Source organism: Anolis carolinensis, chromosome 4 (assembly GCF_035594765.1).
Source record: "Anolis carolinensis isolate JA03-04 chromosome 4, rAnoCar3.1.pri, whole genome shotgun sequence".
In the NCBI taxonomy this organism is placed as follows: Eukaryota; Metazoa; Chordata; class Lepidosauria; order Squamata; family Dactyloidae; genus Anolis; species Anolis carolinensis.
The window spans coordinates 178,653,875-178,672,603 of record NC_085844.1 but is presented as its reverse complement, the minus strand read 5'-3'; the positions used below and the strand labels follow the sequence as shown (position 1 = coordinate 178,672,603).

Sequence of the window (18,729 nt, the reverse complement as noted above, 5' to 3'; positions counted from 1 at the left end):
CTTTGCCCTATTCACCAAAAGCCTCACTGCTTGGCCAACTGCAGGGAGTTTAGTAGGAAGACATACAAAGAAAGACAACAGCTAGTTCAAAAGCAGGGAATCTGCTTTAGATGCTGTGGAGCAACTCCACACTTTGCATCCAACTGCAAAGAAAACGTCAAGTGTGAGAAATGCAACGGCCTCAAGCATTGCACTGCAATGCACAACTCCAGTGTCATCTCCCACCCCAAAGGGAATGTTTCACCAAAAGAAAAGTCAGCAGTTGAAGACACCGACAAGCCAGCCGTACCAGAGATGCAGGTGGAAGTTTCAGCAGTCGCCTGTACAGAGCTGTGTTCTGACTCGCAACAGTTAAGAGTTTGTCATCCTATCTGCCTAGCGGATGTATATCCAGCCAAGAGCCCTTGGCTTAGAAAGAGACTCTATGTGGCCCTGGATTCACAGAGCGACGCCTCCCTGGCTACTCCAGAGTTCTTCCGCATGTTTGACCTTAAAACCAAGATGGTCGACTACACTATGACTACGTGTGCAGGAAAAAAGAAGTTGCAGGGTCGCATAGCATCTGGCTTTGTTGTCTCCTCTTGCGACCAGAAGAGACAGTTCAAGCTGCCAGACCTGATTGAGTGTTCCTCCATCCCTCGGAACAAAAAGCAAATTGTAACTAAAGAAGTTGTGGAGGCTCATCCACATTTGCGACGGTTAAAGAATGCTATACCAGCCTTTCAGCCAGATGTGGACATTGCCCTTTTGCTTGGCTCGGACTGCCTGAGCTTGTTCTGTGTGAACGACCAAGTTAAAGGACCCCCAGGTGCACCCATCGCACAACAACTGCCATTAGGCTGGACAGTTATAGGCCCGGTGTGCATAGACAGGATGCACCCACCATCGTCGTTGGACTCCAATCAAGCACACGTGCTTAAAGGTGGACGTCCTACACTTGTGCGCAGTTGCCTAAGTCACATCTCAGTCTACTGCCAAGCAATAACTCCAGAGTATTCCTCCATCTTCAAAGTCTCTGAGAGAGACAAAGCCACAGCGCTCTCGAAAGATGAGCAAAGGTTTTTGGACATTATGAATGCTCAAGTCTCACGAAGTGCAGAGGTGAAAGCTGCAAATCAACCACAGAAATCAAGATGGGCCAAAGATCTTTCCTGGAACCACACCGTTTTGAACGTTTTTCGGAGTGGCACAGTCTTCTTAGAGCAGTTGCTAGGCTTATACATCATTTAGCTTGCAAAGATAGTGAGCCTTTACAGGTCCAGGATATGATAAAGGCTAAGAGCGTCATATTCAAGTCAGTGCAGAGATCTGTTTTCAAGCAGGAAATAGCTAGGCTAGAGCAAGGGCTCAACATCCCTAATCAAAGTCTTCTAAATGAGTTAAACCCATTTCTAGACAAGGAGGGTATTTTGAGGGTTGGAGGAAGGTTAGCCAAGGCTAAACTCAAGGTGTGCATAAAAAACCCCATCATCATACCCCCTAATAGTCACACTGCATTGCTGCTCGTTCGGCATCACCATGAAAGGATCCATCATCAGGGTAGAACTCTAACTGAGGCAGCCCTTAGAAATGAAGGTCTGTGGGTAGTTAATGCCAAAAGGTTGGTCAACAGTTGTATTTTCAAATGTGTTAAATGCAGGCGCCTTAGGCGAAACTGTCAAAGTCAGTTAATGGCAGAACTACCTCAGGATAGGACTTTGACAGACCCACCCTTTTCCCATGTGGGAATCGATGTGTTTGGTCCTTGGGAAATTGTTACCAGAAAAACCAGGGGTGGTGTTGTAAATAACAAGGGGTGGGCAGTTTTGTTTACTTGTTTAGTAATACGAGCTGTCCATATAGAAGTCATAGAAGGAAAGGACATCATGTTGCCAGTTCCGGACGGAACTCACCGTGCCCTGTGGAAACAGGTGCAGTCCTTGGCCAACCACTTTTGGAAAAGGTGGAAAGCTGAGTACTTAAGCCAGCTTCAAGCTAGAAGAATCTGGCAAAGCCCACAGGACAACATTGAGGTTAACAACGTTGTGTTGTTAAAGGACAAAGACTCGCCCCGCCATGCGTGGCCCATGGGCATTGTATTAAAGACCTTTCCTTGCCCAGACGGTAAGGTCAGGAGTGTTCAATTAAAGACTTGCAACAGAGACAAAGTGTCCATTTTGGACAGACCAATTAGTGACCTTGTGTTGCTTATTGGAGACGTTTAAAGTTCTAGTGTTTGTATTGTCATATGTGCAAAGGTGTTTGTATTTTGGGGTGGTAAATTCCCACATCCTGGGAATTTAAACGGGGAGTGTTCCGTCCCCAAGGACGATGGTTTGCCTTACCTATTGGTCGTTTGTTTTCCCTCCTTTACATTTTGTTTCAGCCTCTGGCTGCAAAAGCCCAGGAAAAGTGGCTTGGAGTCTGCAAGAGCTGGCTGCAGTTTTCTTTGCAATGATTGGTCAAAGAGTACAACATCTTAGGACCGCCCTTTTTTACCAGGGTCTAGTCTCCATTTTGGAGCCTCATTTTGGCTATAGTCTTCCAACGTGCTGCAGCTGTGCAAGCTAACTGGGACAAATCATCCTCAAAACCAAGCCAATCTAAGCCTATCCAAATTAGATAAGTATTGAATTATACTGATCTGGAATAGGAAATCTAGTTAGAAGAGCAGGGTTATTCCGTCGCTTCTAGAACTAATCTTTGCTGTAAAGATAGGGAAGGAAAGAGTTTCTCCTTCTAATATAGACAGCGTGATTAGGGTATAGTGGTTTTATAATCACCTTTGCCTTCTGGAACCAGGGATAATTCTGTAACTAAAACCTATAGAAATTCGTTTCATTTTCTGTAACTTTAAGATCTGTGCCAGGTTTACAACCTTGTATGAATAAACATCCTTTTTTTGGAGTTTTCCAGACTCAGTCGTTCAATATTTTTAGGACAGCTTATAGGGATTTGCAGTTCGCCCGGATAAAGGACGGCACGTTTCTGCTTTATAGTTTTTTTTTTATTGTCTGGCGGACGGCACATGTATAGTCAAAACTATAACACATGTGCTTTCTATCTGTACAATCTACAAAAATGACAGACTGAGGATACTATCCCTTTTACTTATGAAGTGGCCAGGAAGAACCAAAAAATGATACCTACTGTGTGACATTGACAGAAGGGTGACAGAGCAAATGGCTAAATTCTTTTTTTCAGCAGCCAAAAGCCGCAAGTGCTTCATGAACAACTTGTAACAGTGGAAGAGCAATAACGAGCACTCAGGGGACTTAATCTAGAACTTTAACTAGTCCTATGATACAAACACTAAGCTTATAGAGCTTATAGAGATTGGATATATCTATAATCGCTAAATCATAAATCAGAACTTGATGTTATTTAGAATTCAAATTTTGTAATGTTTTAATTTGTAATTTCATATTGTAATATTGTAATTTATTACCACTTGACTTCAGCCGAAGTTTTATTGACTGAAATAAAGGCTACTGACTGACTGAGGTTTACGGTGTGCTTTGGTGTGCATTGGGGGTCTCCATTATGAAAACCCCCTGACCTCCAGATGACATAAAACTGCACTATAGTGTCTGCGTAGAAATGGCCCAGGTTAATCAATAAATGTTCTCACATAGCTAAATAGCCCAAAATTTTCCTCTTGAAAAAGCAACATGTAATAGATTTTGGACTGACATTATAATTCATTGGTCTTTTGGTGAAGCAGTTCAAATAGTGTCAAATAGTGATGAACAAGGTTTGGTGGATTGAGTGACTGCTCTTCAAAAAGTTCCACTCTGTAGTAGAACAATGCATTTCTTTCATACTTCTTATTTGATGGCCTACCTACAGAATTTTTAAAAAATAAATGGTTAATTTTAAAAAAGTATAATGACAAAAATTGAAAAGAGAAGGGACAAGAAACTAAAACGTAGTAAAATAGAAAGTACAGTAGAGTCTCACTTATCCAACATTAGCTTCCAACATTCTGGATTATCTAATGCAGTCTGCCCTTTAGTAGTCAATGTTTTTGTAGTCAATCTTTTCAATACATTATGATGCTTTGGTGCTAAATTCGTAAATACAGTAATTACTACATAACATTGCTGTGTATTGAACTGCTTTTTCTGTCAAATTTATTGTAAAACATGATGTTTTGGTGCTTAATTTGTAAAATCATAATTAAATTTAATAGGCTTTTCTTTAATCCCTCCTTATTATCCAACATATTCGCTTATTCAACGTTCTGCTGGCCCGTTTATGTTGGATAAGTGAGACTACTGTATAAATCAAAGAGAGAAACGGATGAGAAAAGTGATGTCTGAAAACCAAAAGTAACAAGGTCATTCCCCCCACCTCCCGAAAAAAAAATATCTGAAGGTCTACAGATATTTTGAGAAAGCGTGCCATCCAAACCATTTGCAAAACTACCCCAGGTATCTGTGAATATACTTAGTGTAGACCTTTTTTCTTGAGGGGAAAAAGAAAATTTACATGGACTATAAAGGAGAAGAAATTGAACTTGAAACATATAGTTTTTATGTTATATACATGGATATTTTAAAACAGGATTACATTTAATGAATTGGGGCTGGAATTCAATCTTCTTCAGTATGTAATATCTGGTCAAAGATTCCCTTCCTAGGCAAGCATCATATACTGCTATGACTACTAGCACACAATTTCCCCAGAAGTTATGCTCCACTAGTTATTTGGAGAATGTCAAGAGTGTTGTCTTAATAGGGGGATCATTGTGTTTGACAATGTCAACAAGCTTGTAGAAGAAGCAAAATTCCCAAACAGTAAATCTGTAAATTGCATAAAAGGTGCAGTGCAACAGCCACTCATGGTGCACAAAATAGCTTTTGTGAAAATACCTGCTAGATAATCATTTCTACAAAAGTTTTAAAATGAAACAATTTGCAGCTCTTGCCTAGTTGGAGGAGAAATTATCCAGTTGGATCAACGGGGATAGCCTGAGTGATTTGAAATTTAGTTTCAGCCAGTAGCTAATTATACTGAACCAGCCTTATGCTTTCAGAGGAACCATCTTAGCTTCCAGGCTGAGTAAGGCATTGTCAATGCAGTTTGGATCACCAAAGGCATTTCTCGGGATTTCAGATTGCATCACTTCCAGGAGGCAAGTGCTTTGGTGATATACACTGTTATTATAATGCAGATTGAACTGGAAGTATATGCCAGTGTAGATTCATATAATCTAGTTCAATGCAGTTCAGTGCATTATATGAGTCTATACTGACTGTATAATGCCGTTCAATATAGCAGTGTAGATGGGACCCAAATGCATTTTTGCTGCAATATTGGAATAATTTTTAAAGTCCACTGGTTTGAAAATTTCCTTTGTTTTATTCAACTCTGAAACTTGATAAAATGTTACAAATCTACTTCAAAAATTATATCAGAGCAGTTCTAACATCTACTTATCCAAGCTAAGTAGAGTCTCACTTATCCAAGCTAAACGGGCCAGCAGAAGCTTGGATAAGCGAATATCTTGGATAATAAGGGGGGATTAAGGAAAAGCCTATTAAACATCAAATTAGGTTATGATTTTACAAATTAAACACCATAACATCATGTTATACTACAAATTTGACAGAAAAAGTAGTTCAATATGCAGTAATGTTATGTTGTAATTACTGTATTTATAAATTTAGCACCAAAATATCATGATATATTGAAAACATTGACCACAAAATGGCTTGGATAATCCAGAAGCTTGGATAAGCGAGGCTTGGATAAGTGAGACTCTACTGTAATTGCCATGATACCTGGTGGGTTTTCTTCCCAGGAAGGTATATACAGAATTTCTTCAGGAATAGTTTCATTTTGCCAATATTGGCATTGTTATAAATGAGCAGGATATCCTTGAAAGATAAAAAGGCTTTTTAACCTGATGCAGTGTCTGGTCTATTGCCATTGTGTTTGTTTTGAGACAATGCTAAAAATAAAGCACTTGTAGTTTATTAGATGAGTTTAAAGGTCCCTTATTGTTCAGTGTCAGAAGAACAATTAAGTTTTATCTGAACACAGCATGATGTCTCTAGACACAGGTAACAAAGCATGCAGTGATACTATTAGGAGAAGGAGATTCTTGTTGCATCGATGAATCCTTATAAAACATGAGGAAAATTGGGCGAGAAAATCATAAATCTATTTCAACAATGAAAATGTTCAAATATAATGTAGTGGCATGTAGTGTAGATTTCTGTTCAGCTATTTAAAAATAGCTGCTAGTTCTTTTACAGTTTAATATGTTGGTATAAATTCAGGTTATGAAAATCAGATTGAACAAGTCTTAAATTTTAAATTATCTTGGAGTAGAATGAAAGAAGAGTTGTGAAACGCTTTGCAATACCCCTTTGTTTTCCCACTTTTTGATTATCATATATAATTTTTTATAATGACGTGTTTCTTTTAATTGTCACTTTTAATTACTCTTTTCATCTCAAGAGTGAAAGATGATTTGAATAAATTGCATTTTTCAAGAAATATTTATTTTAATAAATATTTATTTTAATAAGACAAAAAAATGGCAAATTGTGTTTTGTCTTCTAATAACACGGTATTTTTACATGAAACATAAAGGCTGAGCCTTGTCAAGGATTCTGTGGAAGACTTCTGTTATCATATTTCCTATTAAATTATGTGAGTTCTGTTGATTATACAAGATGTGCAATGTCATTTTGGACATTTGTAATGAGAGATGCAATCCCCTGTTTTCAATATACCTTATTCCAGTATGAATTTGCATAGAACTGCATAATAATAAAATTCTTTGCAATTAATAATGTCTGACAAAAATCAGTCTTTGTATTCTCTAAGAGAGTATGTTGTAGAATAAGAAAGCTAATGGGACTGTGATGATTCTGCCCATGTGATGAATCTAGTGTTATTGTCCCTTTATAATGCAACTGGAGAAAAGAAAAAAGTCCAGGTCTATTGAAAATGACTGCTTTGATATATAATTGCTATTATAAATTGATTACCTTAAGTAGCCATAAACATAGCAGTTTGTTTGCTTTGTGATATAGAGCACTGTTTCCTAAACTATGGGTCCTAACCCCTTAGGCTCAATGAAAAAATTAGCAACAGTAAATGTTTTCCAAATGCCACCCGTTAACACAAATCTGTTGTTACAGCGCTTACAGTGAACTGTGCAAAAAATGCTTCAGCTGTACCTCTTGAAAATGGTAATGTATTATCAGTAAATGTTTGATTTTTATACCTACAGTATTTTATATATCTATATACCCATGGTTGATCAAAAATTTCTCAAGTAGAAAAGGGGTCACGAATGGAAAAAATTTTTTAAGAAGCCTTGATATAGAGAAAGAAGGGGGAATTGGAGTTTTCTGTCACCTTTAAGACATTTCTGATTTGTTCCAGCATAAGCTTTTCTGAATTACTGTCCGTTTCCTCAGAAGCTGGTTTCCTCAGGTTATTTAATCATGAAATCACATGTAAAAATAAACCAGTGCCATAAGACTCCTTCCCTCCCATACTTTCAACAGTGAAATAGATTTGCACTGTTATTGCTTTGAACATTTCTAAAACATGTATCTTCCAGAACACCATAGTTTTCTGTAATTGTGCTTTTTCCATATGTACGAAAAATTCAATTGTACCTCACTTTGAAAAGCTATCTAAAGTAAATCTTTAGAAAGACATAGAACTGGAGAGAGAATGTGTTAAACAGATTAACATTTTTCTGTTGGCTTGCAATAAATATAATTTATTTGTGTGTCTTAATGCAATACACTATTTGCAGTATTCCTTTGTTGCATACTCATGTAGTCTATGTGTACTGTGTTTCCTGTGGAAAAGTCCTTCTCTGTTTGGGGATTAGTAGGGATACAATCAAAAACAAAACTGCCAATATAATTCCATATTTTAGTCCCTTTTTTGCTTTTGCTTTATTTCAAAAAGTTTTTGAATGTAAATGTAAAGAATACTGATGCTAACCAATTCAAGAGAACAAACAACTAAAAAATTACCATGTGATCCAAATGGACACCTCTACAAAGATCATGGATGGTGGGGGTTCTTTTTGTCCAACTTTGGAATCCACTGCGGTTTGTGCAAATTGTAAAAAATGTATCATAAACAACCCAAATTTTGTTTATATTTTTTGTAAAATGGGTAGGAGAATGTGGGAACTACTACTTGTTTTAATTCTGCTCTTAGATGGTTTCAGGAGCATCAGTTCTCCTTTTTCAACTGTTTTCAGTTGAAGGGGGAGTGGGGCCCACTACATCTATAGAGTGACCCTAAGACTGCATGAGACCCGAGGGGTACGTGGTTCTCCTCCCTGCCATAGGCGAACTGACAAGAAAACGAACCACACTTCAGAGTACAGTGATGGAGATTGGGGCAGAAAAATCACATATGGAGACGATGGGGTAGTTGCAGCCACTAACCAGAAGCAAGTTCTTGGAATCATGGCTGGCACTGCAGTAGTAATAATAAAATCTGTGCCAAATTACACATTTATCTATTAAATGTCCATCTCATAAGATACTGGACATATGTATCTAACAGCATTACAGAGTTTAAAACAAAATCCTGATTGAAATTCAGCATTAAAGCCAATCCAAGACACTACAATAAAAGATATTTTATTGCTTCTGGAACATGGCCATACAGCCCGGAAAACACACAACAACCCTGTGATTCCGGCCATAAAAGTCTTCAACAACACAAAAATAGAATGTTTGATGACGGAAGTGCTAAGAAGAATTTTCTCCCAAAGAGTTTAAAATCTGGGTGTGATGATATGGGGGAGTACAATATTTGAAATAGCCTATTCCCAAAGTGTATGTGGCTTTATAAGTCACAACTTGTACTTTCAATTGTGCCCAGAAAGAGTAGTAGACCGTGAAGTGATCATAAGAAGTGGATCACTTATTCTCTATAAATGCCCTTTGTTAAAGTTTAGCCTCAACATTCTGGCCAAACTAAAGTTTCTCAAGAATGTAATTAATTCATTAAAAGCCTTTACATCCTACACTTCTGCATTAGTGGCTTATGAAATAACCTTTGTAATTGTCCCTGTCCTCAGGCTTAGGTGACAATCTAAATCAAACATCACACTTAGGGGGAAAGGTCTAAGGAGTAAGGGGGCTGGGCTGTGGCGCAGCTGTTGAGCAGCTGCCTTAAATCACTCTGACCATGAGGTCATGAGTTCGAGGCCAGCCCGTGGCGGGGTGAGCACCCGTCAATTAAAAATAAAAAATAGCCCCTGCTCGTTGCTGACCTAGCAACCTGAAAGATAGTTGCATCTATCAAGTAGGAGATAAGGTACCACTAAAGTGGGGAGGCAAGATTAACTAATTTACGACCAGGAATGAGGAAGTGCTGTCAGTGTGGATGATGAAGCAGCTGCTCCCCCCTGTGGCCAGAATCGAACATCCCCTCAGAAGAAGGTTAACTTGCCTCTGCGTGTGTCTCTCAGTCTCTGTTTGATGTGTTTATGGGCATTGAATGTTTGCCCTATGTGTGTTATAATGTGATCCGCCCTGAGTCCCCTTCGGGGTGAGAAGGGCGGAATATAAATACTGTAAATAAATAAATAAAAATAAATATTGACAAACAGTGGAATTTATTAACAAGTAAAATTTCCTTTGATTATGCCCTCTGTGCTGTTGCCATAAAGAAGGCAATTGTCATAGGGTATTAGCTTCCTTCTGCAAGATGTGATGACAACAAAAGTGTTATGTGACTTTCAAATAGTTTTGGAAAGATGTATGAAAGACCAGTAATTTGTAGATTTTCAGTTGTTAAAAATGGTACATAGTTGACCGAAGGGCACAAGAACATTGAGCTCAGTGGTTTACTTGAGCTTTCCAGGGATATTTCATTTCCCACTGTTGGAGATGGAAAATGGACTAGACAGTCTTTTTACTGTTTCAACAGGGAGCCCCCGGTGGCATAATGAGTTAAATCCTTGTGCCGGCAGGACTGCTGACTGAAAGATCAGCGGTTCGAATCCGGGGATTGGGGTGAGCTCCTGTCAGCTCCAGCTTCCCATGTGGGGACATGAGAGAAGCCTCCCACAGGATGGTAAAACATCTGGGCGTCCCCAGGGCAACATCCTTGCAGATGGCCAATTCTTTCACACCTGAAGCGACTTGCAGTTTCTCATGTCACTCCTGACATAAAAAAACAAGGATTATTTTAAGTTTGGTAATTTCACTCCAAGCCTTGACACACAAACAAAAATCTACTTTTGAATCTAGTAGACTACATTAGATAAAGAATACGGGGTGCATGTGGTGCACATTTATTTCACTTTTAGCTGTGCATTGTGTCTCACATACTGGCTCTGTCACTCCTTTCCACCTGTCACTAAGGAGGCTGTTCAGGTCTGGCTGCTGTGTCGGACTGGATGAGGGCGAACAGATTGAAATTGAATCCAGACAAGACAGAGGTCCTCTTGGTCAGTCGTAAGGCTGAACAGGGAATAGGGTTACAGCCTGTGTTGGACGGGGTCGCATCCCCCTGAAGACACAGGTTTGCAGTCTGGGTGTTCTCCTGGACTCATCGCTGAGCCTGGAGCCCCAGGTTTCGGCAGTGGCCAGGGGAGCATTTGCACAACTAAGACTTATGCGCCAGCTGCGCCCGTTCCTTGGGAGGTCTGACTTGGCCACAGTGGTCCATGCTCTGGTTACATCCCGTTTGGACTACTGCAACACCCTCTACGTGGGGTTGCCTTTGAAGATGGCCCGGAAGCTCCAACTAGTACAACGGGTCGCAGCCAGATTAATAACTGGGCCGACTTACAGGGAGCGTACCACTCCGTTGTTAAGCCAGCTCCACTGGCTGCCGATATGCTACCGAGCCCAATTCAAAGTACTGGTTTTGACCTATAAAGCCCTAAATGGTTCTGGCCCAATCTACTTGTCCAAATGTATCTCCTCCTATGAGCCAGCAAGATCCCTGAGATCATCTGGAGAGGCCCTGCTCTCGGTCCCGCCTGCCTCGGAGGCGCGGCTGGTGGGAACAAGGGACAGGGCCTTCTCAGTGGTGACTCCCCAGCTGTGGAACACCCCCCCCCAAGAGATATGCAACAAATTCCAACCTTGCTGGGCTTCAGAAAAGCCCTAAAACATGGCTACGTGCCCAGGCTTTTAATAAATAAATGGCAAAGATAACACTGACTGAACTATGGACAAAGCATGAGGTTTCTCTAGGATGAACGGATCTGATTTTATGTTTGAAATTTATATATTGTAATTTATAATGTATTTTAATAGTTTTTAACTGTTTACGCATTGTTTGATATTGATTTTGTATGGGCATCGAATTGCTGCCATTACTGTAAGCCGCCCTGAGTCCCTTAGGGTGAGAAGGGCAGGATATAAATGTGAGAAATAAAAATAAATAAATGAATATTAATTGATGTGATAGTGTGGAATGTTTGAATTATCTTAATTGGTCAGGGGAAAACGTACTCATACCCTGTTTCCCCGAAAATAAGACATCCCCGAAAAATAAGACCTAGTAGAAGTTTTGCTGAATTGCTAAATATAAGACCTCCCCTGAAAGTAAGACCTAGCAAAGTTTTTGTTTGGAACCATGCCCAGTGCCTAACAAACAGAACACCAGAGCATGCAGGATTGGTACATGTACATACCATAGAGTGTTGTACATGGAAATAATGGTAGTAACAAGAAATTCTTGATAGGATTTCAGTTTGTCTGGTTATGCTGGTTTGTGATGACAACTACTGTACAGTATATAATAAATGTTCATTTTTTTTGTTCAACAATAAATGTGAATTCTTCATGGAAAAATAAGACATCCCCTGAAAATAAGACCTAGCACATCTTTGGGAGCAAAAATTAATATAAGACACTGTCTTATTTTTGGGGAAACACAGTAGTCTTGTCTGCTGTGAAAGAAGAGAAAAATTCTGCTTTAGTTACCTATTAAATTTTATGTAGTTGTGTGGACAGTGGTAACAGTACTACTCGTGTGATGGTCTTCCAGTTCTCTTGGGAGAAGGTCTGCAGCCCCATTTTCCATAATTTTGTGGGAGTCATATCTAGATATATATATATATAACAGGAGGTTTATACTTTTCAAAAATCCCAGCAGATAAATTTCAGCTGTTCATTATGTTGCATGTACTCATGAGTATATTTGCTTTCTAAGGGTGTATCCAGATTTTCTGAATGGCAACAAAAAATCTTGCCGTCGTAGAGCGTGCTTCCACTGTATCACCAACATCAGAGTTTTAAACTTAACAAGCATGGTAGCACTGATCCAAGAGGTATGAGGTAGAGACATGTGTTATTAGTCCAGTATCTTTATATACATTGTGGTTATCCCTAGGTTCAAAATCTCTTCTTGTAGATTGGTTTAGAGATCAACATGCAGTACTGTTTCCATTGGGGCAAGTCTTGTCTTTGGTCTGTTATGTGACACTTTCCTAATGAAACTTCTTCTTTCAAAGCACCTTTCATTTACAACTTTTGACATAACCCATTGATTCCTATTCCCCGATGAAACAGGCTTTACATAACATGTAGTTGAATGAACAAGTGTTCTTCTTCCATAAGCCATCTTTCACTCTGTTGGCTTTCCTATGTCAAAAGTCAGATATTAAGTTCTTTGGCCAGAAGCTTGTTTTATACTTTATAGGTTTCATGCACCATTATCATCGACTAACACTGCCATCGTCATCACCATCATCACAGCATTAAGTCTATTGCAACTTGCCTGTATTTTTCTTGAATAAGGGCAAGATGCAATAGATTATATTCCCCATGAGTTCAACAAATGAGTGGATAGAAATTATTTTATATTTTATTTTTAAATGCAGAAAAAAATAGCTGTTGACCTCAGCTGTCAATTTAAATGTCATGTAAAAACTGGCAGGAAGCCTTAAAAAAACATGGCTATTCAAGTTTTGTGTAATCATTTTTTTTTCATCTCCATTTATCCAAACATTAATTTCTTCTTGGTTTACATGGGATATTTTAGAACTATGCTTTTACCAGAGAGAGCAGAAGTGTATTTCAGTTTTAATAAATGTTTAAAAATATAATTTTGGGATTTCCCATTTATAGCATCTTGTTTTCTGTGAAGTGGGGAGCAGATGCATAAATACACGTTTTAATATTGACCTAGCAGCCTTCCTTTATGAGGGCTGCATGATTTATTTCTTTTCCGACAAGACAGGAGTTAAAAATGCAAGCTACACCTTTGTCTCTTACGCCACTTTGGATTTTATGTGTATCAGGAATCACAGTGACAATCTATTCCACGGCAACCTCAAGATGTTCATTTCGAACCATTCCATTCTGCCCACCTGGCGGTTAGAAAGCGAACTGTGACTTTAAAGAATAGTTTAAGTAACAACCATGTTTGGGGCAGCAGGCTATTCTATCAAGGAGAGAGCAGTCCATGTTACAGGAGTGAGTCTACTGCGCACGCTAAGAGAGAAAATGCAGCTCACTGACTAGATGTTCTAATGTGTTAACTCCAGGGAGAAAACATTGTGGTGTGCAGGAAAATTGGCATCCCTTGTGCAGATAGAGGACTGGACTTGCAAAGGATTCTTTCTGTTCCTCTGAAACCAAAATCTGTGGCAAGATGTTTGAAATCACCAGGACGCTTAGTGCTGCTTTGTTAAATAATGAGGTAATATTTTGTCACATATTCTGGGCAGTATTCAGTTTTTTGTCTTCTTTTCTTCCTCCATATGCTTAGAAAAGATTCCATCAACGTGAAAGCTTTAAAAGAAAAGGAGAAAATAGGAATCCTTCTTTGCTTTATTTTAAACCCCCCCCCCTTCCCGCAATCATTTTGGATAACAGGATTGTCTTTTATTTGTGGTTTTAATCAGCTGCTGTTGCTTAGGACGTTATGCCACGTAAGGCTTCTTAACTACACAGAGTAGGGTAGTTATTAACGCTGAATTGGCTTCAAGTATAGTCCATCTGGGCTCTGTATGAGAAAGCTTGCTGGCGGTTCCTGATGCTAAGATACCCGCAACCTTTGGGATGTATGCATGGTGGAGAGGGACACAGTGCCATGAGATCACTGCTTTTAAGGGAAGCTGTCATTAATGAGTCAAGAAACTGCTCATTTATGGTAAGGAAGGAGAGGGAGGGGGGAAAAAATCAGTCCTGTGGATGCATTTTGAGATTGGATTCACTGTATTTTTGAGTTAAGTTTTGTGGGGAGGGGTTGCATGGAAATAACACTTTTACTTGGAGGCTTCCAGGTTAAAGACTGAGACACTTTATAGAAAATTTTGATGCTTTACAAATTGTGTCACTGCTGGAGATGCCGTAGTCAGTGCCCAGCCTGATTAATGGTCCTACTAGAAATGTGCTAATAAGTATGATTCCCCCATCTCTTTTGCAACAATAGATTTCTGCCTTTGTCTTTGGAGAGAGGCCTCTGTGGGCATTCGTATATTTGCCTTGTGGATTTCCTGTGCTTTATTTATTTATTTACTTACTTACTTACGTACTTATGCAATTTGTAAATGTTTCCCTTCGGATATTTTTCCACCCTGTGCAAAATGCATGAATGATAAATTGGAAAAGTAGCTAGTTTATAGTAGTATCTACAGTTGCATTTTTTAAAAGACAAAGAGCTGGATTTTTTGATGTTTAGAATCATTAAAACAGAACCCAATGAAGTGTGTTCAGACAGGGAAAAGGATGGATAAAAGATTCCTTCCTACCGTATTTAATTTTTTAACCCTCAGTAAGACATTGAATCAGAATTAGCATTACAAATGAAACTTTTTCTGTGAGGATATTGTGCTGTAGTTGGGATTTTTCATTACCAGCATACTTCTTTTGTATTTACTTTTGTCTCATGCTTGCTGATGTTTTCTGCTTTGAAATAGTACAGTTCAGTCTGTTAGCTTGTACTAAAGACCAGTCGAAACTGAATGCAAAAGGAGGGCTTTTTACAATTTTCAATGGGTTTTTATGATTTTTTCTAAAATTATGCTGCACAATTTTCTTTGAGCTTTATGTTTGTCCATTGTATAATAACAGGACAGCTTCAGTGGGAGATATGTGTATATTGTGGTCCATCCAAATGTTTTACACTGTGTTATAAGGCAATGTAAACTTACAAACTTGTCAATTACAAATGCTTTCAAAATGTGTTAAATTTTGGATGGGATTAACATAAATATTTAATAGAGAGAATAATTTTGTGTAAAATTCTTACATCCAGTTAGTATTAACAGATAATAGTTTATTAGCTTGGTTGCTTGCTTGAAATAAATTTGTCTATAATAAATACTTTTATCAAGGGAGGCCTTTTATGACAAATAAAAATACAAATGAGTGAAAGTGAAAAGTTTATAATGTAGTTTTAATTGGAGTTTTGTGGACTTATCAGGTGGAAGTAACAAAGCATTTTCCAATTTAGCCACAGCAAGATTTCAAAATATTCTCATGTATGTTGTCTTAAGTCAGTATTTTTTTGTCTTTAAAAGAACAGAACAGTAGTATAATTCACTAAAAATAATATTTGTCTTATTCATAATTTTTCTAAGTTGTTGGTTTAAAAAACGTGTAATGATGCACAATCAAAATCCAGCTGAAAATAGGAGTACAGGCATAATTTTTATGCATCTGCGTTCTTTGTTAGGGACAGTGGTCTGAGAATTATGTAAAGATTAAAAAACTATACCGGCTTTGAATAAATATAGTTAAAATGCACATTAAATTGTTTTTGCCATATCTTTTAAGCCTAGAGGCAGATCATTAAATATGCATTTCTCTGGAAAGCAACTGTCGAGAAAGATAAGGTGGCTAAAATACTCTAGACTTCAGAGCCCTACATGGATGAGTTGAGAGGATACAGTTGGTGAAGCATGAATGAGGTGTAACAGTTGTATGTCTCTGTGTTGGATGCTCTAGGTGTGGCCTTAAATGGCTGTGCGTGTGTGTATGTGTGAGTGTGAGTTGGAGAGATGGGGAGGAAGGTGTGGGTAAAATCCATGCATGTGTGATGTTCTTAAACTGGCCCTTAATTACTAGACATAAGCAGCAGTTCAGAAATCTGGTCCCTGTTGTTGTAGAGGTCACCAAATCATTAACATTGTCAATCTGGCAGGAGCTAATTTCAATAGCACCTGATGTTGCAACGCCTCCTTTAGTTTCCCTAGCCAATCGGATCTTGCTTTCAGCTGACAGATGGTCCCATAAATGGATGTAAAAAGGAGAAGCTGCTAGCCCATTTCATCAAGGCTCTATTCAGTTGTTATCTGCTTTTTAAAATCAGGGGGCTTCAACACAGTGCTTGGGTTTTCTTTTCTTTTCTTTTTCTCTTCCTTTTGCTGCAGCAGACATCTGCACTGTGTATTTTGTGGATTTTTGAAAAAAAAGATATATATATAATAAAACACTTCCCTGAAAACCCTATCAAACCTTAGAGGAATTGAAGCCTTGCAAGACCCATTATTTACCATTAATAATGGTTATGGTAGGTATTAGTAGTTTTTAAAATCTGTTTGTTGCAGCAGTCTTTCATAGCCTTTGTATAGAACATATAGCTTTCCCCAAGTCTGCATTTTGATCAGTCTGTGTTATCACATGAGTTTACTTTGCTCCTGCTGGTTCGCTTGTTAAATGTCTTTCTTCTTTTCTTTTTTCGTCCGTCTTTCTCTCTCCTCTCATCCCTCATTTATATACGTGGCTATCTTTAATAAAAGGTTGCAGGCGTTTTCTTTGCCATTTTCAAGTCATGATCATTTCTCTTTCGGAATAAAAAGAAGGGTGACTTTTTATTGCAAGGCTGCATGTGGCCAGCAGAGATGCTGAAAGGTGGGGTGGGATGCTTAAATTTCCCACATTCACATGCAGGCAACACATATGCAAAATGGAATGGGAAGGCGGGGGGGGGGGGGGTAAAATAAAAAGGCAATGCCTTGGGACTAAGACTTTATGGTTTGGTGTATTGCGCAGTAGGCATGGTATTTTTTTAAGAGAGTGATTTATAGGAGCTTCAGTAAATGCTGCATATTGTATTTCAAAGAGTTTCCTGTCATGACCTCATAAAAAGAGGAGGCGGCTTGTATGTGTACCAGCGCCTAGTATATGCCGATTTGTTGCATCGTTGGGCAGCAGTTCTGTAAGAAGGAATGTCAGCTTTTACATAACGTTCTTTTTGCTTTTGACACTGTGAGGGGCTGTAAGGGTCCATCTTTGTGATCACAGATGGAGTGGAATGGCTTGAAAATGGTAAGTGAATGCTGGCAACAAACTGCTTATGAGCTTCATAGAGCTTGCATGCCTTGTGAATTATGCTTGTTTAGGATGGCAGATCGTGAGCTATAAATAAAATTCTAGGTCCTTTTGCTTTTTTAAGGAGGGCAGCTGTGTATGTGATGTGTATGTTCAACTATTATATAAATTTAGACAAGTGTCATGGCACTGAGCACTTCATCCAGCGGGCATGATTTGGATGATCTTCGCTGACAGCCGTGGTGCCTTTGTACGGTGTGCTTTTTGATGCCTTTTAATCTTCATTTGTATTTCACTGATGCTAAGTTGAATAGGAATCTAATGACTGCTATGCTGTTTCCTCCGAATCTGAACGCTACCACAAAACAAGGGTGCTTTCTTTTTATGCAGAACGAAGTTGAATCAGTTGACATGAAAGTAGTACTTCTATTTTTAGTGTCTTCTTCTGGCAGAAAAACCAGAAACTACATGACTTCTTCCCTGCCCCCACCCCCTTTTCTTGTTTTTTCCTTGCTTTCTATAGATATATAGATATAGATTGTGCAAAATGGCTAGATCAAATACAGACTTCTGAATCTCCAAGGAGGGAGCCTGTCGTGGGGAAGGAGGGCAGCAGGAGGGGGGGAAAGGGACATTAACATTCACATCCTTCTTCCTACTTTTGTTTCAATTAAACATTTAGCGGGCACTCCCTCCTCTCCCTTTTTCTGTCTTCCTTTCTCTCTGGATATTTATTATAAACTGAGAGACAAAGCAATGGTATTTTCCCTATTCTTATAGGATTTTCTTTGTCTAGCTGCTTGTTTTGATGGGTGTAAAACAAATAAGATTAGACTGAGCAGCCGAACTGAAAGCGATAGCTGGGAGGAAAAGCCAATGAAAGGTTGCCGGGGAAACGAGCATAGGGGAAGCGGAGTGGGGGAGCAGGTGGCAGTCATGTGGGAATACTGCAAACAGTGGAAATATATATATATATTCTGGGGCTCCCTCAATTATCTTGGCCCCTCTTTGTGCCACAACTCTAATTATTCCATATAAATAAGTGTTAATTACATTTCTGACTGAAGCTGGCTGTGATTTCAGGAATCTTTTCTGCCTCTTTCTTTCTTTTTTGCATCTGTTCCTTTTCTGTAGAGGTTGGGTGGGGGGGGGGGGGGTTCTTTAACCATTCTATTTCTGATGTAAAACTATAGTGCAAGAAAGTAGGAGGAATACATACAGTAAAAAAGATTTATGGCTTTGAATTGAGTGAGCCAATTTGCTGATTATCCAATTTAAGCATGAGAACTCGATACAAACTTAACCAAAGTAAAGGTTTTTTCAAGTGATAATGCTCTCAGTTGTATATTTCATGAAATGCCCAAATTCTCTAGCAGAATCGTCCAGTTTCAGCAAGTACCTTTTATGTGCATAGTATTTCCCCAGATGATTGAGAACATTGCTACCCAACTTAAATATTAAAGTATCACAAATCTGTACCGCAATACATTATTTCTAATTTGAGAAGCAT

At 38.8% G+C, this 18,729-nt stretch overlaps 1 protein-coding gene across 7 annotated transcripts in view; it reads left to right on the top strand.

Annotated features, from left to right (window-relative positions):
• Positions 1 to 18,729, top strand: part of elavl4 (ELAV like RNA binding protein 4) — a 128,773-nt gene that overhangs the window by 15,255 nt on the left and 94,789 nt on the right. For 2 of the 7 annotated variants that reach the window (XM_008109564.3, XM_008109560.3), the window contains exon 1: positions 13,941 to 14,094. The exons of 1 other annotated variant lie outside the window; for it this stretch is intronic. In XM_008109564.3, coding sequence (XP_008107771.1) covers positions 13,978 to 14,094 — 117 coding nt within the window. In that variant the 5' untranslated portion in view covers positions 13,941 to 13,977. Of the gene's footprint in view, positions 1 to 13,335; positions 13,642 to 13,939; positions 14,095 to 15,891; positions 16,459 to 16,928; positions 17,217 to 18,729 lie in introns of those variants that run through there. 4 more of the 7 variants (XM_008109563.3, XM_008109562.3, XM_008109566.3 and 1 more) reach the window with 4 other exon arrangements.